This window comes from Pongo pygmaeus, chromosome 1 (genome assembly GCF_028885625.2).
Source record: "Pongo pygmaeus isolate AG05252 chromosome 1, NHGRI_mPonPyg2-v2.0_pri, whole genome shotgun sequence".
NCBI classification, from domain to species: Eukaryota; Metazoa; Chordata; class Mammalia; order Primates; family Hominidae; genus Pongo; species Pongo pygmaeus.
Genome location: NC_072373.2, coordinates 59,421,320 through 59,443,594, shown reverse-complemented (window position 1 = coordinate 59,443,594; position 22,275 = coordinate 59,421,320). Strand labels below are relative to the sequence as shown.

General features: G+C 34.8%; 1 protein-coding gene across 6 annotated transcripts in view; it reads right to left on the bottom strand.

Moving 5' to 3' along the window:
* BRINP3 (BMP/retinoic acid inducible neural specific 3) overlaps positions 1–22,275 on the bottom strand; it is a 383,505-nt gene that overhangs the window by 162,068 nt on the left and 199,162 nt on the right. For all 6 annotated transcript variants that reach the window (XM_054454133.1, XM_054454152.1, XM_054454116.1 and 3 more), the window contains one exon: positions 13,618–13,808. In XM_054454133.1, coding sequence (XP_054310108.1) covers positions 13,618–13,808 — 191 coding nt within the window. The remainder of the gene's footprint in view (positions 1–13,617; positions 13,809–22,275) is intronic.

The window sequence follows — 22,275 nt, the reverse complement described above, 5'->3', positions numbered from 1 at the left end:
ACCCGTGAGCATGGAATGTTCTTCCATTTCTTTGTATCCTCTTATTTCGTTGAGTAGTGGTTTGTAGTTCTCCTTGAAAAGGTCCTTCACATCCCTTGTAAGTTCGATTCCTAGGTATTTTATTCTCTTTGTAGCAATTGTGAATAGGAGTTCACTAATGATTTGGCTCTGTGTTTGTCTCTTATTGGTGTATAGGAATGCTTGTGACTTTTGCACATTGATTTTGTATCCTGAGACTTTGCTGAAGTTGCTTATCAGCTTAAGGATATTTGGGGCTGAGATGATGGGGTTTTCTTTTTCATTATTATTATTATTATACTTTAAGTTTTAGGGTACATGTCCACAATGTGCAGGTTAGTTACATATGTATACATGTGCCATGCTGGTGTGCTGCACCCATTAACTCGTCATTTAGCATTAGGTATATCTCCTAAAGCTATCCCTCCCGCGTCCCCTGACCCCACAACAGTCCCCAGAGTGTGATGTTCCCCTTCCTGTGTCCATGTGTTCTCATTGTTCAGTTCCCACCTATGAGTGAGAATATGCGGTGTTTGGTTTTTTGTTCTTGTGATAGTTTACTGAGAATGATGATTTCCAATTTCATTCATGTCCCTACAAAGGACATGAACTAATCATTTTTTATGGCTGCATAGTATTCCATGGTGTATATGTGCCACATTTTCTTAATCCAGTCTATCATTGTTGGGCATTTGGGTCGGTTCCAAGTCTTTGCTATTGTGAATAGTGCCGCAATAAACATACATGTGCATGTGTCTCTGTAGCAGCATGATTTATAGTCCTTTGGGTATATACCCAGCAATGGGATGGCTGGGTCAAATGTGACTACTGGGTACATAACAAAATGAAGGCAGAAATAAAGATCTTCTTTGAAACCAACGAGAACAAAGACACAACATACCAGAGTCTCTGGGACACATTCAAAGCAGTGTGTAGAGGGAAATTTATAGCACTAAATGCCCACAAGAGAAAGCAGGAAAGATCCAAAATTGACACCCTAACATCACAATTAAAAGAACTACAAAAGCAAGAGCAAACACATTCAAAAGCTAGCAGAAGGCAAGAAATAACTAAAATCAGAGCAGAACTGAAGGAAATAGAGACACAAAAAAACCTTCAAAAAATTAATGAATCCAGGAGCTGGTTTATTGAAAGGATCAACAAAATTGATAGACCACTAGCAAGACTAATAAAGAAGAAAAGAGAGAAGAATCAAATAGATGCAATAAAAAATGATAAAGGGGATATCACCACCGATCCCACAGAAATACAAACTACCATCAAAGAATATTACAAACACCTCTATGCAAATAAACTAGAAAATCAAGAAGAAATGGGTAAATTCCTAGACACATACACCCTCCCAAGACTAAACCAGGAAGAAGTTGAATCTCTGAATAGACCAATAACAGGATCTGAAATTGTGGCAATAATCAATAGCTTACCAACCAAAAAGAGTCCAGGACCAGATGGATTCACAGCCGAATTCTACCAGAGGTACAAGGAGGAACTGGTACCATTCCTTCTGAAACTATTCCAATCAATAGAAAAAGAGGGAAGACTCCCTAACTCATTTTATGAGGCCAGCATCATCCTGATACCAAAGCCGGGCAGAGACACAACCAAAAAAGAGAATTTTAGACCAATATCCTTGATGAACATTGATGCAAAAATCCTCAATAAAATACTGGCAAACCGAATCCAGCAGCACATCAAAAAGCTTATCCACCATGATCAAGCGGGCTTCATCCCTGGGATGCAAGGCTGGTTCAATATACACAAATCAATAAATGTAATCCAGCATATAAACACAACCAAAGACAAAAACCACATGATTATCTCAATAGATGCAGAAAAGGCCTTTGACAAAATTCAAAAACCCTTCATGCTAAAAACTCTCAATAAATTAGGTATTGATGGGACGTATCTCAAAATAATAAGAGCTATCTATGACAAACCCACAGCCAATATCATATTGACTGGGCAAAAACTGGAAGCATTCCCTTTGAAAAGGGGCACAAGACAGGGATGCCCTCTCTCACCACTCCTATTCAAAATAGTGTTGGAAGTTCTGGCCAGGGCAATTAGGCAGGAGAAGGAAATAATGGGTATTCAATTAGGAAAAGAGGAAGTCAAATTGTCCCTGTTTGCAGATGACATGATTGTATATCTAGAAAACCCCATTGTCTCAGCCCAAAATCTCCTTCAGCTGATAAGCAACTTCAGCAAAGTCTCAGGATACAAAATCAATGTACAAAAATCACAAGTGTTCTTATACACCAATAACAGACAAGAGAGCCAAATCATGAGTGAACTCCCATTCACAATTGCTTCAAAGAGAATAAAATACCTAGGAATCCAACTTACAAGGGACGTGAAGGACCTCTTCAAGGAGAACTACAAACCACTGCTCAATGAAATAAAAGAGGATACAAAGAAATGGAAGAACATTCCATGCTCATGGGTAGGAAGAATGAATATCGTGAAAATGGCCATACTGAGCAAGGTAATTTATAGATTCAATGCCATCCCCATCAAGCTACCAATGACTCTCTTCACAGAATTGGAAAAAACTACTTTAAAGTTCATATGGAACCAAAAAAGAGCCCACATTGCCAAGTCAATCCTAAGCCAAAAGAACAAAGCTGAAGGCATCACAGTACCTGACTTCAAACTATACTACAAGGGTACAGTAACCAAAACAGCATGGTACTGGTATGAAAACACAGATATAGATCAATGGAATAGAACAGAACCCTCAGAAATAACGCTGCGTATCTACAACTATCTGATCTTTGACAAACCTGAGAAAAACAAGCAATGGGGAAAGGATTCCCTATTTAATAAATGGTGCTGGGAAAACTGGCTAGCCATATGTAGAAAGCTGAAACTGGATCCCTTTCTTACACCTTATACAAAAATTAATTCAAGATGGATTAAAGACTTAAATGTTAGACCTAAAACCACAAAAACCCTAGAAGAAAACCTAGGCATTACCATTCAGGACATAGGCATGGGCAAGGACTTCATGTCTAAAACACCAAAAGCAATGGCAACAAAAGCCAAAATAGACAAATGGGATCTAATTAAACTAAAGAGCTTCTGCACAGCAAAAGAAACTACCATCAGAGTGAACAGGCAACCTACAAAATGGGAGAAAAGTTTTGCAATCTACTCATCTGACAAAGGGCTAATATCCAGAATCTACAATGAACTCACACAAATTTACAAGAAAAAAACAAACAACCCCATCAAAAAGTGGGCGAAGGACATGAACAGACACTTCTCAAAAGAAGACATTTATGCAGCCAAAAAACACATGAAAAAATGCTCACCATCACTGGCCATCAGAGAAATGCAAATCAAAACCACAGTGAGATACCATCTCACACCAGTTAGAATGGCGATCATTAAAAAGTCAAGAAACAACAGGTGCTGGAGAGGATGTGGAGAAATAGGAACACTTTTACACTGTTGGTGGGACTGTAAACTAGTTCAACCATTGTGGAAGTCAGTGTGGCGATTCCTCAGGGATCTAGAACTAGAAATACCATTTGAGTATGGGGTTTTCTAAGTATGCAATCATGTCATCAGCAAACAGGGACAATTTGACTTCCTCTTTTCCTAATCGAATACCATTTATTTCTTTCTCTTGCCTGATTGCCCTGGCCAGAATTTCCAACACTATGTTGAATAGGAGCGGTGAGAGAGGGCATCTCTGTCTTGTGCCTGTTTTCAAAGGGAATGCTTCCAGTTTTTGCCCATTCAGTATGATATTGGCTGAGTTTGTCATAAATAACTCTTATTATTTTGAGATACATTCCATCAATACCTAGTTTATTGAGAGTTTTTAGCATGAAGGGCTGTTGAATTTTGTCGAAGGCCTTTTCTGCATCAATTGAGATAATCATGTGGTTTTTTCATTGGTTCTGTTTATGTGATGGATTACGGTTATTGATTTGTGTATGTTGAACCAGCCTTGCATCTCAGGGATGAAGCTGACTTGATTATGGTGGATAAGCTTTTTGATGTGCTGCTGGATTCAGTCTGTCAGTATTTCATTGAGGATTTTCACATTGATGTTCATCAGCGATATTGGTCTAAAATTCTCTTTTTTTTTTTGTTGTGTCTCTGTCAGGCTTTGGTATCAGGACGATGCTGGCCTCATAAAACGAGTTAGGGAGGATTCCCTCTTTTTCTATTGATTGGAATGGTTTCAGAAGGAATGGTACCAGCTCTTCTTTGTACCCCTGGTAGAATTTGGCTGTGAATCCGTCTGGTCTTCAACTGTTTTTGGTTGATAGGCAATTAATTATTGTCTCAATTTTAGAGCCTGTTATTGGTCTATTCAAATATTCAACTTCTTCCTGGTTTAGTCTTGGGAGGATGTAGGTGTCCAGGAATTTGTCCATTTCTGATAGATTTTCTAGTTTGTTTGTGTAGAGGTGTTTATAGTAATCTCAGATGGTAGTTTGTATTCCTATGGGATTGGTGGTGACATACCTTTTGTCATTTTTTATTGCGTCTATTTTATTCTTCTCTCTTTTCTTCTTTATTAGTCTTTTTAGCAATCTATCAATTTTGTCGATCTTTTCAAAAAACCAGCTCCTGGATTGATTGATTTTTTGAAGGATTTTTTTGTGTCTCTATCTCCTTCAGTTCTGCTCTGATCTTAGTTATTTCTTGTCTTCTGCTAGCTTTTGAATGTGTTTGCTCTTGCTTCTCTAGTTCTTTTAATTGTGGATTTTAGATCTTTCCTGCTTTCTCTTGTAGGCGTTTAGTGCTATAAATTTCCCTCTACACACCACTTTAAATGTGTCCCAGAGATTCTGGTATGTTGTGCCTTTGTTCTCATTGGTTTCAAAGAACATCTTTATTTCTGCCTTCATGTCGTTATTTACCCCAGTAGTCATTCAGGAGCCAGTTGTTCAGTTTCCATGTAGTTGTGTGGTTTTGAGTGAGTTTCTTAATCCTGAGTTCTAATTTGATTGCACTGTGGTCTGAGAGACAGTTTGTTGTAATTTGTGTTCTTTTACATTTGCTGAGGAGTTCTTTACTTCCAACTATGTGGTCAACTTTGGAATAAGTGCGATGTATTGCTGAGAAGAATGTATATTCTGTTGATTTGGAGTGGAGAGTTCTGTAGATGTCGATTAGGTCTGTTTTATCAGAGAAAAGGATTGCAACCCCTGCTTTTTTTTTGCTTTCCATTTGCTTGGTAGATCTTCCTCCATCCCTTTTTTTTTGAGCCTATGTGTCTCTGCACTTGAGATGGGTCTCCTGAATACAGCACACTGATAGGTCTTGACTCTTTATCCAATTTGCCAGTCTGTGTCTTTTAATTGGGGCATTTAGCCCATTTATATTTAAGGTTAATATTATTATGTGTGAATTTGATCTTTTATTATGATGTTAGGTGGTTATTTTGCCCATTAGTTGATGCAGTTTCTTCCTAGCATCAATGGTCTTTACAATTTGGCATGTTTTTGCAGTGGCTGGCACCAGTTGTTCCATTCCATGTTTAGTGCTTCCTTCAGGAGCTCTTGTAAGGCAGGCGTGGTGGTGACAAAATCTCTCAACATTTGCTTGTCTGTAAATGATTTTATTTCTCCTTCAATTATGAAGCTTAGTTTGAGCTGGATATGAAATTTTGGGTTGAAAACTCTTCTTTAAGAATGTTGACTACTGGCCCCCACTGTTTTCTGGCTTGTAGAGTTTCTGCAGGGAGATCTTCTGTTAGTCTGATGGGCTTCCCTTTGTGGGTAACCCGACCTTTCTCTCTGGCTGCCCTTAATATTTTTCCCTTCATTTCAACCTTGGTGAATCTGACAATTATGTGTCTTGGGGTTGCTCTTCTTAAGGAATATCTTTGTGGTATTCTCTGTATTTCCTGAATTTGAATGTTGGCCTGCCTTGCTAGGTTGGGGAAGTTCTCCTGGATGATATCCTGAAGAGTGTTTTCCAACTTGGTTCCATTCTCCCGTCACTTTCAGGTACACCAACCAAACGTAGATTTGGTCTTTTCACATAGTCCCATATTTCTTGGAGGCTTTGTCTGTTTCATTTTACTCTTTTTTCTCTAAACTTGTGTTCTTGCTTTATTTCATTAATTTGATCTTCAGTCATTGATACCCTTTCTTCCACTTGATCGAATTGGCTATTGAAGCTTGTGCATGTGTCACGTAGTTCTCGTGCCATGGTTTTCAGCTCCATCAGGTCATTTAAGGTGTTCTCTATACTGTTTATTCTACTTAGCCATTTGTCTAATCTTTTTTCAAATTTTTTAGCTTCCTTGCGATGGGTTCAAACATCCTCCTTTAGCTGGGAGATGTTTGTTATTACTGACCTTCTGAAGCCTGCATCAGAGTTATTCTCCCTCCAGCTTTGTTCTGTTGCTGGTGAGGAGCTGTGATCCTTTGGAGGAGAAGAGGTGCTCTGGTTTTTATAATTTTCAGCTTTTCTGCTCTGGTTTCTCCCCATCTTTCTGGTTTTATCTACCTTTGGTCTTTGATGTTGGTGACCTACAGATGGGGTTTTGGTGTGGACGTCCTTTTTGGTGATATTGATGCTATTCCTTTCTGTTTGTTAGTTTTCCTTCTAACAGTCAGATCCCTCACTGCAGGTCTGTCGGGGTTTGCTCGGAGGTCCACTCCAGACCCTGTTTGCCTGGGTATCACCAGTGGAGGCTGCAGAACAGCAAATATTGCTGCCTGTTCCTTCCTCTGGAAGCTTCATCCCAGAGGGGCACCTGCCTGTATGAGGTGTCAGGGAGGTGTCTCTCAGTTAGGCTACATGGAGGTCAGGGACCCACTTGACGAGGCAATCTGTCCATTCTCTGAGCTCAAACACCTTGCTGGGAGAATCACTGCTATCTTCAGAGCTGTTCAGACAGAGATGTTTAAGTCTGCAGAAGTTTCTGCTGCCTTTTGTTCAGCTATGCCCTGCCCCCAGAGGTGGAGTCTACAGAGGCAGCAGGCCTTGCTGAACTGTGGTGGGCTCCACCCAGTTCAAGCTTCCCCAGCTGCTTTGTTCACCTACTCAAGCCTCAGCAACGACAGACGCCCCTCCCCCTGCCAGGCTGCTGCCTTGCAGATGGATCTCAGTCTGCTGCCCTAGCAGTGAGCAAGGCTCCGTGGGCATGGGACCTCGCTGAGCCAGGCACGGGATATAATCTGGTGTGTCATTTGCTAAAACCATACCTGGAAAAACGGGACACTCCCACCCAAATACTGCACTAGTTATTGTTTTAAGAGCTTTTCAAATATTAACTCATTTGAAAAATAAAAAAACATAATAGAGAAAATTCAATGAAACTAAAAGCTCTTTCTTGGAAAAGATCAACAAAGTTGAAAAAAAAAGTTTACCTAGATTGATCAAGATAAAAAGAGAAAACTCATGTAACTAAAAGTAAGGAAACTAGAAATAACCAAAAATCAGGAATAAATTAGGGATATTACGACTGGCCTTACAGAAACACATAGAATATTAAAGAAATACTATGAACAATTGCATGCCAACAAATTGTATAATTTCAATGAAATGGAAACATTTCTAGGAAGACAGAGACTTTCTTAACTGATGACCTTGATTTCCTTTATCACATAGAATATGAAGGTCATTGCTCCGGTTTAGAAGGTCCAAGCCTGGATAGAGTTGGTGAGGAGAGTGATAAATGTTTGGAGGAGCCATGTAGCTACAAGATAAAGCTGAACAAGGGCTGGGCATAGTGGTTCAAGCCTGTAATCTCAGCACTTGGGGTGGCCAAAGTTGGAGGATCTCTTGAGCCCCTTAAGTTCTTGAAACTGAACTCAAGAAGAAATACAGAGTATGAATAAACCTAGTGAAGAGATTGAACTAATAACCAAAATCTACCTACAAAGAAAAGTCCACATCTAGATGGCTTCACCACTAAATTCAACCAAAAACTCAAGGAAGAATTAATACCAATTCTTCATAAACTCTTTCACAAAATAGAAGTGGAAGGAATATTTCCCCATTCCTTTTATGAGGCCAGTATTACCGCCTACCAAAACCAGACAGATGTATCTCAAGAAAATATAGTCCAATATCCACTTTGTATATGGGCATAACAATCCTCAGCAAAATACTGGCAAACTAGATCTAGCCACATATAAAAGAAATATACACATTGACCATATGAGATTTAGCCCAAAGAATGCAAAGATTATGCAACATCCTAAAATCGACTAATGTAATAAATCATGTAAATAGAATTAAAAAATAAAAATTACATGCTTAATAGATATAAGAAAGCATTTGACAAAATCAACACATTTTCAAGTAAAAAACAGTCACCACGCTATGAATTGAAAAGAACTTCCTCCATACATTAAAGAGCATGTATGAAAAACCCACAGATAACATCCCACATGACAGTGAGAGAAGGAATACTTTCTTCCTAAGAGCAGGACAAAGGAAGATTTCCATTCTCACCACCAGGAGAATTAGGCAAAAAATAAATAAATAAATAAATAAAATAAAGTGCAATACAGACTGGACAGGAAGAAGTACAATTATCTCTGTTTCCAGATAACATTATCTAATAGAAAGTCTCAAAGAAGGCCAGACACGGTGGCTCACGCCTGCAATCCCAGCACTTTGGGAGGCTGAGGCAGGTGGAACACCTGAGGTCAGGGGTTCAAGACCAGCTTGACCAATATGGTGAAACCCGGTCTCTATTTAAAATACAAAAATTAGCCAGGCATGGTGGCAGGCGCCTGTAGTCCCAGCTACTTGGGAGGCTGAGATTGGAGAATTGCTTGAGCCTGGGAGTCAGAGGTTGCAGTGAGCCAACATTGAGCCACTGCACTCCAGCCTGGGCAACAGAGCGAGACTGTGTCTCAAAAGAAATTTAAAAAAAACAAAAAAACAAAAAAACGAGAAGCAACCTAAGAACTAAAAAAATAAAAAGAAAAAAGAAAAAGAAAGCAAAAACAGACTGGTTACCAGGATGGGAGAGGTGGTAGAGGGAGGTCATGACAAGATATTAGGTCAATGAGCACAAAGTTGCAGTTATATAGGATGAATAAATGTAGAGATTCAATGTATGACATGAAGATTATAGTTAAAAATATTGTATCGCCTAGTGGAAATTTGCAAAGAGAATAGATTCTAGCTGCTCTCACCACAAAGAAAAAAAGTATGTAAGATGAAAAGATGATAGGTATGGTAATTTGCTTGGCTGTAGTAACCATTTCACTATGTTTAAATACATTAAAACACTATGTTGTACACCTTAAATATATACAATCAAAAAGAGTACCAAATATGAATCTTTCCTATAAATGCAAAATATAAAATGTGCAACAATTATGAATGGTTCACATGCATATTTTCTTGGGTATTGTTAAAGTAAGTTTTAAAAACATATATATATATAGAGAGAGAGAGGTAAAATTAAAAATAAATATATTATCATTTTACTGATTTTACCCCTGAATAACAAATAATTTACTTATCAAAACTGCTTCTTGGAAAAGTATTGTCATGTTTAATTTCATAAATAGCTTTAAAAATTTTAAGGTAATGTATTTTATAATTTCAGAAATGTAAATTTAGAGTTAGCTCTAGTGCCTCTTTTCAACATCACCTGCAACACTCTTAAATTAACTATGCAGCAGTAAAAAATCATTTCAAGATGGATTTTTTTAAGCTGAAATACTGACCTTCAAGTTAACTGTAATATATTGTTTCTACTTATTCCTAGGTTTGCTGCTCAAAACTTTCCAAACACTATAATTTTGAAAGCTATCTGATTGTCTTTTATACATTTGAAGAATACAAGAAACACAGTAACATATCAGTAATTATTTTTGAAAATAATTACTTTTAAAAATTTTTAGTAGTGTCCTATTATAAAAACTTAATTTTACTCAGTGCATTATTTCTAAAAATTAAAATAAGAAAATTCTCTTTGAAAATATGTGACATAATACATCAGGTGATAGATTAAATATCCTTTCAATGTATACAATGTATTGTGTTTTTCTCATCACCATATAGCATTAATGTTTATTAGACTATTTAAAAATAAAAATATGTTAGTATAATTTTTTGAATAACTTAAATCAATTGAATTGAGTCTTCAGAAAATAATGACCAACTCTAGACATTGCACTTCACATTTTATTGGACTACAAATAATATTGTGAAATAATATTTGATATAAACACTATTAATTGCAAGACTATGGCAATTAATTAAGCTATGGATGTTTGTGTCAGTGTTTTTTATTTACAGATTAATTAACAAAGTATAGTCTACATTTATATTCATAATTATAAAAGACAAAACAAACAAATTGCTTTATTCCACTTTCTAGAAACTGGCTGATAGTTAAATTGCTTAACTCTTGTGATTTGTAAGAATTAGCGTGATAAAAGCTGGCATGATTTTGTAGATCTAATTATATTTTTGCTGTTACCTGATAACAATAGTATTTACTTTATTTTTTTTTTTACCAATTATCTGTCTCCTAAATTCTGTAAATCACAGAACAACTTCATTCAAGATTTGCTCTAGAAATTAAATACCTACTATGTCACTTAAAACACAACTTACATTACCAAATCAAAGAAATTGTGAATCTTGTTATCCTTAGTTTGACAATTTAAAGCATACAAGGAATGCATTGAACCTTTAGGTATTTAGTAAAGGAATTAAGATCTTGGTTTCAGAGACTACAAGAGCACTTTACATCGAATTGTTTATTCAACTAGAAAAGATTTCAGTAGTTGAATACCCTTGGATCCAGCCTACCGAAGTCCCCTCGCACATCTACTCAGTTCCTCATACTTACTTCTAAGCACTTGCAATCTTAGTCATAAACGAAGAGAAACCCCTTTTACCTGTGCAGGGACACATTTGATAAGTAATAAAAATAAAAGATACTCTCCATACAAAATTGCACAGACACATCAGTGTTCATGTAACTCAGAGCTGTCGACTTCCTGCAGTACACATGGTCATGGGTTTCTGGCTCCACTCTTGCTCGAACACAGCACACAAGCACAATGCCTTTCCCTGGAACCTTCATAATAACTCTGAGTGCAGCTAACCTTGGCCTGGAAAATCACCAGCTACTTAAAATTACAGCTGCCTCAGAAGGAAATTCCCCTTAGGTCTAAATTAAACCCTGAAAGGTGTAATTGCTCTCCACTCTTTCCCATTCCCTGCTACCTCACCACCTCATGCTTGCACTCCCTATGAATTTCCATGCCTATATTCTTGGCTATGTTGTTACCAGCTGGTGCTTATCTCATTTCCTTTTTTCCTAAGTTACAGCACAAGATGGGTACTTCTGTTCACAATGATATAGACCCTGTATCATTCCCACTGTTTGCTGTTTCCTCCACCTAATATAAAGCCCCCTTTCCTCCCATCTCCAGCCACTCTACACACACTTTAAATCATTTTTATTATGAGCACTGGAACTCCTTTCCATGGTTAACGGACAATGGGCATTCCCCGTGGCCCTGTCAAGGTGAGTCTGTTGACTCCCAAATTCTAGATTACTCTTTCTTCCTTCTCAGAACTGCTTAGATGACACACTTCCTGTAAGTGTCACTTTTTTGGAACTCGTTTCCACCACACAGCTAGGTTATAGACTTAATGAATCATCATTATTCCCATTTGTATTAAGAGTCTAAATACAATGCCTGTATACAACAGTATGCCTCATTAAAACATATATATATATATATTTGTGCCACATACTTCTCCTGTGGGGGAAGAGTTAGTTAGAGTAAAAAAACTGTTGTATAATTTCACTGACACACTTGGTGCTGAACAGCAACAACAAAAATCAACAGCTGTATAATAAAATCATTTACAACAATGATTTCTTCTATTAGAAAATACAGTTTGACCAAAATTTCTGTTTATATCCTTGAAATTGATTTCTGGAAAAGTTTAGTTTTCCTCAGCAACCACAAGCTAAGTTTCTCTAACAACATCTTACAAAATTTTTAAATTAACTGAAACATGTGCATTCATGCTGGCTACATTTTTATCTGTACAGCATAAATACTATTTATATACTTGTTACTCAATATAACATTAGTCCTAGAGTCAGAAGCCAACTAACTATATTGCATGATTTGTATCTACTGAAGTCTGTTTCCCAACATCATCTACTAGCAATATTAGGATTTTGTCATATTGTTTGTGTAACCCTTAAGCTAAAGGTATTCCCACATCACCTTTAATTTTCTCCAGTACATCCCGAACAAAAAGATACACTTGGAGCAATCTTCCGAGCATTCTAACCCATTTATGGGTTTAAGTTGAAGTAGTAACTTTTTTTTTTTTTTTTTTTTTTGAGACAGAGTCTTGCTCTGTCGCCCAGGCTGGAGTGCGGTGGCGCAGTCTCCGCTCACTGCAAGCTCTGCCTCCCAGGTTCATGCCATTCTCCTGCCTCAGCCTCCCAGTAGCTGGGACTACAGGCTCCCACCACCACACCCAGCTAATTTTTTGTATTTTTAGTAAAGACGGGGTTTCACCATGTTAGCCAGGATGGTCTCGATCTCCCGACCTCAAGTGATCCACCCGCCTCAGCCTCCCAAAGTGCTGGGATCACAGGCGGGAGCCACCGTGCCCAGTCTAAGTAACTTTTCAACTGACACAAAAATGAACACACATTAATTTTAGTTTCATAAAGTAATACAACATTACATTTAATCATTCCTTTTTGTATTAACTATGAAAGGTTAGATTTGAAACACTCCAAAATGCTATCTCTATATTATTTTGTTATGGTTAACTTAGGCTAGGATCATACTCTTCTGACTCTGTTAATTTTACAATGGCCATTTGACAAATGAAATTACGTTGACCTAATTTGCCAGAGAATATGTCGAAAACTTATTGTTTAGAAGACAACAATTTCTCCTCTCTGTTTCTCAATCTCTTTCTCTCATTCATTTTCTTTTTTTCTTTTGAAAATCAGAATTATTTTCCTCTTTTCTCACTTTTGATAAAGTCAACCTTAGTGTATTCAAAGTCAAATGACTTTAGTGAACACATAATATTAATCCACCAATTCTAGATTATGGTATATTTTGCCTCCTAGAAACCCATATAACCATGTACCTGTACATCTTAACATATCTTAAAAACATTGAGGGGTTATTTTCTATGAAGCAGGACTTCTTAAAAATATTTTGTGCCATGGACAACTTTAAGCCTGATAAAGCCTCTCTTCTCAGAATAGTATTTTTAAATGGGTAAAATAAGTTAAGGAGAATTATAAAAGAAATTGATGTTATTAAAAGAAATTTGTATTCATGTTTACTTTGTGAGGGAGTCTGTGTACCCCAAGATAAATTCATACAATTCAAATATACTTTAATTACATTTAACCATGAAAAATCTTGACCTACTTATCAAGTAAATATTATATTGAAATACATACAATTTCATCTTAAATATATTACATAATTGAAAGCAAGAAAATTGTAAATATATTTTTCTAAAATAATTGTTTAAATTCATGGAATAAGCAAATACTTAAAAATGCCTTTTGGACATAGAAGAAACAAACAATGGAACGTGATAATTTTAGCGTAAACTCATTCTTACCTTTATGGCAGTGGATGCAATTTGAATGTGGTGAAGTCTCCGAAGGGTGCTGTCCCTGTCAATGAAATAAGAAGCGGCTAGCTGATGTAGCGTCTCCAGAGTGACCGAAGAGCTATTGGTGCTGGAATCACTTCCTTCAGCTCGTTTGCTCAACTTCCGCTTGTCCACAAAAATTGTGAGTGACTCCTCTCCTGCATTAATAATATTTCAAATTATTCAATTTTCCACTTAAAATCTTTTTTTTTAACTTATCTGCAGGTGGAAAGGTCTAGCTTATGGATATAATAAAACAAAGGAGTGACATATGCCAAAAGGGCAAGGGGTTTTATTTTTGGTCACAGATATTTCTCAAGTACCTCAAAAAGTGCCTGGGATATTGGTCACCTTAAATACGTAGTTACTGAATGTCAAATATTTAGCTTTTGCAGAACAGTTTCTCCAGATTTTATTGACTTTCTAACATAGTTTAGCATAACACTCACATGGTTCAAAATAAAATTAATTTATGGAAAACAAACAACTGAGGGGCATAAAATGAAACTGTATTTTACTCAGGGCCGGGTGCGGTGGCTCACGCCTGTAATCCCAGCACTATGGAAGGCCGAGGCGGGCGGATCATGAGGGCAGGAGATGGAGACTATCCTGGCTAACACGGTGAAACCCCGTCTCTACTAAATATATATATATATATAAATTAGCCGGGCGTGGTTGCGGGCGCCTGTACTTCCAGCTAGTCCGGAGGCTGAGGCAGGAGAATGGCGTGAACCCGGGAGGCGGAGCTTGCAGTGAGCCCAGATTGAGTCACTGCACTCTAGCCTGGGCCACAGAGCGAGACTCCGTCTCAAAAAAAAAAAAGAAAAAAGAAAAAGAAATTGTATTTACTCAGAAATTTTTACCATAGAATAGAATATCCAAATGGAAACATGACAAAGCACTAGTTTTCATTTGCACCTTTAAAATTCAGATAGAGCATGTGTATGCATATACAGGTATGTATATGTATGTAATAAAGTCAGAATTTCCCTGCATAGGATATATTAAAACATTGTGTGTTAATACACTGTGTGAAAAACACTGAAATCTATGTAGGACTTAGGTAGTAGCAATTGGTTCTCAAAAGTAAAACGTAAAGTGTATTACAATTAAGCTGAACTTTTCAATGTTCAAAAGACAAAAATCCATGTCATTGAAGTTAGACATTAAGAACTTGTGAGCCTCTGACAAACATATTATTGGATACTCATCTAGCACATAATTGTCAAACTTGCTGTTTTCATTCTTTCAGGAACCCTTTTGTTTGGGTAGTATTGTGCCCATTTATAAACTAATAAGTCACTTTTATGAAAAGGCAAATACGTTTGTCTAATAGACTAGTTTGCATTTCCTCTCTTTCTTACAATAATATCAATTTTAAAATGACATAGCCCAGGTGACAATCCAATCTTAAGTAAGAGCTCTTACATGTCTACCAGAGATCAGTTCAGCTTCTCTCAGAAATAGGTTTCAACAAATATTATTTCTAAAACTCACATTTCTTGTTGGTATTTGGACCCCAACATGTATATTAGAAATCAGTTAGAGGAAGGAGAATAGTTAAAGAAAAAATATATATCTCAAGAATAAATAGGTGGGTCAAATCATCAACAATATTAGGTAATGTACATGAAAAACATCTTTGGAGTAGAGGCAGCTAAAAGAGAAAAAGAATACATACATAAATACTATAAAATAAACAAACAAAAAATCCCCTACAATCATTTTCTCCAAGAAAAAGATCAACAGGTGAGGAAATTTCAGGAAGTGCATCTCAGAATGACCAATGAATCAGAAAAACTCATCCACGTGATAAGTCGTGAGAGTGCCAAAACATACAAATACCCTGTAGATAGATATAGAAAGAACACCAGTGGTATGGTGGTCTAAGTAAGTATTCACAGTGCAGTTTTGTGAATTATGCAAGAGACATGTCTAAATAAGGAAAATTAAAAATAAAATGACAAGAGACATCTTGGTAAATGTAAATTAAAAATAAAGCTAATAATCTTGATATTAGATAATTTAGGTGAAAAATTGTTAAATGAGAAAAAATAGCAATGTAGTGCTAGTAACAGAAACTTGCAACGTTGCTTTAACAGCAACACTTTTCATAAAGCACAAGATACAGGAGCAATAGACATACACTGATAATATTATGAGACTTCAACACATATTTCTTTCTAGGTACAAAGGGGATAAAAGTAATGACAGAAATATATACAACCTCCAAATAAGGTAGACCTTATCAATAAATTGTAAACCTTATGTTAAGAATAGTGCAAATAAAACTTACTTTCAATCATACACAGAACATTTACAAAAGGTGACCATGTATTTTGTTACAAAGAAACCTTTAGTAAATTCCATAAATTTGTAAGAATATAGTATGACTTACTGATGGCAATAAAAAACCTAAAAGTTAATGGAAAATTTAAAAAGATATTACATGTGAAAATTCTCTATTGTATAATATTTGAATGATAGGATAACTTAAGGCAAAATTACAAATTTTAAAGGAAAATATTATATATCAGAATTTAAGGAACACAGCTAAAGCACTGCTGAGAGAAATATCTATAACACACATGAGTTAACTACATGATTCTAAAATCAAAGAAAAATGATAAAAAAGCTTATATCCAATAAAAATAAATACAAAGGTAAAAGCGGGTGTTAGTTGTTTTTAAAAAGAGTGGAAATGATAAACACAACCAAAAGTAGCTTCTTTCAGGAGAAAAAACACCGATTAGTCAACCTACTTTTTTTCTTCGTGGAGAAAGAAAATTACATAACGAATTGACAGAATAAATATATAATAAAACAGAGAATAGAGCATTTGCTTAAAAACATGGAAGAACTATTTTCTAAAACATATTGCAAATAAGATTAGGTGTCACAGAATACCTTCCCCGCCACCCCCAAAAAAATTAACATACTCAAATAGTTCACAGTGGATTTTTGCCTGAAGTTTAAATATAAAAAAATTGATAATACTGAAAATGTAAAACTTCTAAATCTATTTTTATAAACTGAGTGTAAAATTAGAACAGATATCTAAAAATCATCATATACAATACATTTTACAATTAATAAATATTGAAGCAAAATTATGACTGAAACAATAATGAACAATATCCAACAGTAAATATTAAAAATGCGTATCTCATGAGCAATAGAATAATTCCAATACTGCAAAACTGGCTCAATAGTTGGAAATCATTAATATAATTCAGCATATTAACATATCCGGAAACAAAAATGCTGCAATCCTCTATTGCTTAAAATACATTTATGAATAATTATAACTATTTATGATTAACTAAGAATTAATAAATTAGGAATCAATGAATAATGTTTTTTTCCATAGAGATGGAGTCTCACTATGTTGTCCAGGCAGATCTCAAACTTCTGGCCTCAAGTGATCCTCCCATCTCAGCCTCCCAAAGTGCCGGGATTGCTGCCATGTGCCACTCCACCTTGTAAATACTTCTTTAAAGAAGTGAAATATAGGATCCTAAGCATAAAAGCCAGCAACTTTCTTAATGGGGAAACACAGGAGGCATCTCTATTAAAATTAGAACCAGACAAACATACCCACAGTTGCTTCTATTATTCAACATGCTAATAAATATATTAAAATGTAAATATAGAAGAGAATGCAAATTAGAATCACAGTGTCAGAAAAAACACTTAAATTATGTTTATTTCGCAGATAATATGATTATGCAGGTGAAAATCCAAAATTTAATAGACAAACTACTGCACATATACAGTAACAAAACTTAGTAAGGTACAAGCAAATAATAAAAAATTACTAACTCAATAGACTGAAACACACGAATATTAACTAAGTATAAATAATAATGGATTAGATCACACCATTTAAACAGCACAAAAAAGGTGAAATGTACATGAAAAGATTTGTAAATCACTTCTGAAAGTTGCCATAATAGACCTTATTAAATGACATGATCGATTTTTTCTTGAGCATAAATATTCAACATCAAAATATATCAGTTTATCTTAATATAAAACAATGTAATCTGATTAAAAAAACTAAACAGATCTTTTTTTGTTTCCTGGAAGTAGGAAAATTAATCATGTCAATAATGAATTGTAAGTGAAAAAAGTAAGAAAGACTTTTAAAAAGAATAGGCAAGAATGAGAACATCTTACCATATCTGAATGCAAATTGTAAAATCTGTATAATTAAACAGTGCAGGCTGACACATGAATAGGCAGACAAAGTAGAACAGGAAAAATATCCATAAAATAACAAGTACATGTGGAAATTTCGCATGTAATAAGAATGGGATAGTAATTCCTTGGGAAAAGATAGACTTTTTACTAAGTGACACCTAAATAGCAATTTGGAAAACAAGGGAGATGATTCTATCAAAGGATAAACTCCAAACAGATTAGAGACATGATTATTTAATGAAATGAAAGCATTTGAGTACTAGAGGAAAATTCATGAAAATACAAAGGAAGGAAATAATTCATAACTAAAAATCCAACAGTAAGGACATAAAACATTCATGAATTAGAACAAGTAAAACCAGATTTTTTCTTAGCACAAAATCACAATAAAACAAATTGCATTGATAAGAAATATTTGCAACTTATATAACGGACAAATGGTTAATTCCTCTAACATTCCAAGAACTCCTAGAAATCAAGGAAAAGGAAAACAAGAATCAGATAGAAAAACAGGAATAAACAGGAAAAGAGTGTTCAGACAAAACGAGATAAAACTAGCCCACATAGATTTGAAAATATATTCAATCTAAGTCATAGCATGAGAAATACAAATTAAAAGTGTATTGGTATATTACTTTGCAATGACAGAATTTGCTAAAATCCATACTTTGACAACTTGGGCAAATCTATTGGAAAAGTAGAAATAAACAGGCCTTCTGATGTATTGTTGGTGGGATCGCAAAATGATACAACTTACATAGAGGAAACATTGGCAATAGTTATCAATAATATACTCCACAGTCCTACTTTTTAGAATGTTTTTCAAAGGACGACTGACTAAAATATGCAAAACATGTCTCACTGCGGCTTTATTATTGACATTTGGCAACAACATAAATGCCCATCAGTAGGAATAAACTAGGTTACAACCACACGGTAGAACACTGTGCAGCCAGAAGAAGGCAGCAAAGATTATTTCTATGGAGATCTCATAAAGTGGATAAAAATTGTTTCCTAAGAGTTTTTTATAAGAAAAGGATAGATACAAGTATAAACATATATGTATTTATTTCTTTTTATTTGGAAAAAAGCATCAAACACTGGAAGGATTAAGCAAAAGTATTTATGAATATTTACCTACAGGAACAGGAAAATCAACATAGATAGAAATATGATATTTAAAGAAACACTTTTGGAATAAAGATTTCTCTGAACATATTTTATCATGTTGTTTAAGCACTAGAAACATTTTTAAAATGATTTATTTATTTATAAAAATAAAATTATATCAAATTTTAAAAGCCATCCCTAAAAAATAAAAACAGAATCCAGTGATACTAATTGTATATCATGTTTGTAAAAATAAGTGACTTAAGAACACAGTATTTTGAATGTAAATCAATTTTTGGAATATATTCTGAAGACGAACAAAGGTACAAAGAATCAATAAACTTTATACCTAGTGCATGAGCAGCATATTCATAGTAGTACGGTTTTATGCAGTATGTTGTTGCATATGAGTATATGGGTATTCATTGTACAAATATCTCTACTTTGGGTATCTTTGAAAAGTCATTGAAGACAAAATCATAATGGGACTAGTATTCATAACTCTTATTCTACATCTGGCCCAGGTTTAAAATATACTGTTTGATAATAAAAAATCCTGAAGTAATTGGTAAGTTCATAACCAATACTATGGCTAAAATAAAACTCTAAAGGATTCGGCTATTCCCAGATGATTAAACTTGGAAAATGCATTAAAATGTTGAAGAAGCATCCAAGTTCAACCTTGATGCATTCAATGTTTTACACAGATTCTTGTATTTGGAAGGAGACTTATATGTTTTTAAAAACATAATAATTATATCAAATATTTTCTTCAGTTGAGTAATATATTAAATTCAAAACATTGATCCAATTAACCAATTGGACATTAGTTTTGCCTCCCGGAGATGCAAGAAGGCCATTTTAAATATGTGAAGAGAGTCATTTTCAGTAAGTCTCCCTTTGTATAGTAGTGAATTTTCCTATTACCGAAGGTGTTGCAACATTAATTGAAAATCTATATGTTGTTGAACAGAAAAGATAATTAGACCAGTAGAAGGCATTCTTTCACTGGTTTATGAGGTCCTGGAAGACAGAAACGTAGAATTAGTTTTAGTTTAGATGTTAAGTGTACCAAGTTTTACTGTCAAACAGATTTGGGTTCTAATGCTGGTTTCAATCTAGTAACTGAATGATCTTGAATAACACATCTTAGGAATCAGTTTCCTCTTAGGGAACATTAGCATAGTAATTATTTTCTCAAAGAGCAGCTGTAAGCTGAAATAGATAGCTGTAAAGGGTTTGTAATATCACTGGAATCTAGTAAGATTTTGAAAGTTGTTAATATATTATTATTCTCTTTTATTCACCACTATTATTCAGAGCTGCATAAATCAACTCATTACATACCTAGAAGTTTCTAGTAAATTTAGCTAGTTTATCTTATTTGTGATGAGAAGTTGGCCTTTCTACTTTTACAAATTCTTTAACCCTGTCCTATAGTCTGCAACCATATAGAGAGAGTAAAGATCTCCCACCACAGTTCTTTAAATATCATATTGCTATCTATGTTGATTTTCAGATAAATGCTTTTCAGATAAATACCGTATTTCTACATATGTCTTTGCTTTTCAGGTAAGTATGGTGCATCATTAATTTCTTCTTAATAGGATTCCAATTGAGCCATACTTCACCACCCAAAGTAGCTGGAGCACATGTTCATCTTTAAACAGTGAATTAAAACCAATTTGATTTAGGAATACTTTGCACATGTTAGGTTGTCCCATGACACAACTGGAAAGTCACACATAACAAGAAGTAGGGATCACCATTTTAGCATAGTCCTTATTGTAACGACATGGATGATAATACAAACCTAATACACGTTGAGGCAATTAAAGATGAACATAGAAAAATGATGGTCTAACATCATCATCACAAATAAGAGGGGTTTAATTTCCTATCTACAGGAGATTTAAAAAAATTATTTTTCAGTGTCCACATTTGCTTGTAAGTTACAGATTAATATGACTTCTTCTGTCGTGAAGAATATGTATTTCAGACAAGAAAAATCAGATGATAATATATTGGTGTATACCATAATACACTTTTATTACTAATTCTATATTGCTTGTGTTTTAATTGGCTTGGTTTCAATTAAATAATTCTAAAGGCAATATGACATAATGAGGGCAAATGAAACATGAGGTTTACAGTCAGGTATGTAAGGGCAAATCCTAGTAATAGCACATCATCTCTCTACTTGTTGACTGTGGGGCTTTGGTAAAGTTGCATATGTACTTAGCATTCCCATCTCTAAAACAAAGAAAATATTCTTCTTTCAATTATCTGGGAAGATTAAATAATATAATCCCTCTACAGTACCTGGTGGAGCATATATTATGAGTGCAATAAATGTTATCTTTCTCTCTTTTCCTTTTTATTAAGACCTAACAGTTGATGAGGAAGTTTTAAATTTTCATAAGCTAGGATTTCATAGTTTTTTAATTGTACCACAGGAATCAGGACTTAGTCATAATTGTTTCTAATGGTTTTTATAATCAAAATATATAGGATTACTAATAATAGTAGTGGGTTATCATTTCTAATGGCCTGATAAAGATAATCCATTAATAAATTGCTCATGGTTCTTCTCTACAGTATAATTTTAATCCATGTATACAAAAGCTTTCCTTGTAGATATGCATGTGAGGCAACTTAAATCTGCAGTTTAAATCACCATAATAGTTCTTTTAATGAATATCCTGTTTAAAATCCTTACTTACAACAGAGCACACGACTATCTGATGTAAACTTGTTACCTTGTGCTAAGCTTCAACTTTTATAAATCATGGATTGTTGAATATTTAAGAAATTTTGAGAAGGGCACTCAATTTACATGGAGAATAGGCCTATTTCTTTCCTGTAAGAGATCTGTTTTTTTTTTCAATTGTGTATGACTATCACACTTTTGTAGTTATCTTCTTCACAGTTGTTTGAGATTTTTATGACCTGAGAAAATGTATTCTCAATTTTTACTGTAACTTTTCCGCAAGTATTAAATTATAACAATTCATCAGAACCTATGTAAATGACACACAATGTTCAGATTTGAAAACTGAAATAGTGTTATTCAATCAATAAATAATTGTCATTTTTATTCATTTTTTTAAACCAGCTGTAGCTCATAAGCATGACATGGGTTCCAAAGGACATCCACACATTTTGTAAAAACTAAATGTAATTTTGAAAATGATTCAACATTCTGAGTCTGTTAGGCAGCAAAAGGATTAATGACTGTGGATATCAAAAGATGTGATTATTCCACATAGAAATCATGCAGCTGTGTCTTGTGCAACTAAAATTTTGTGGTGG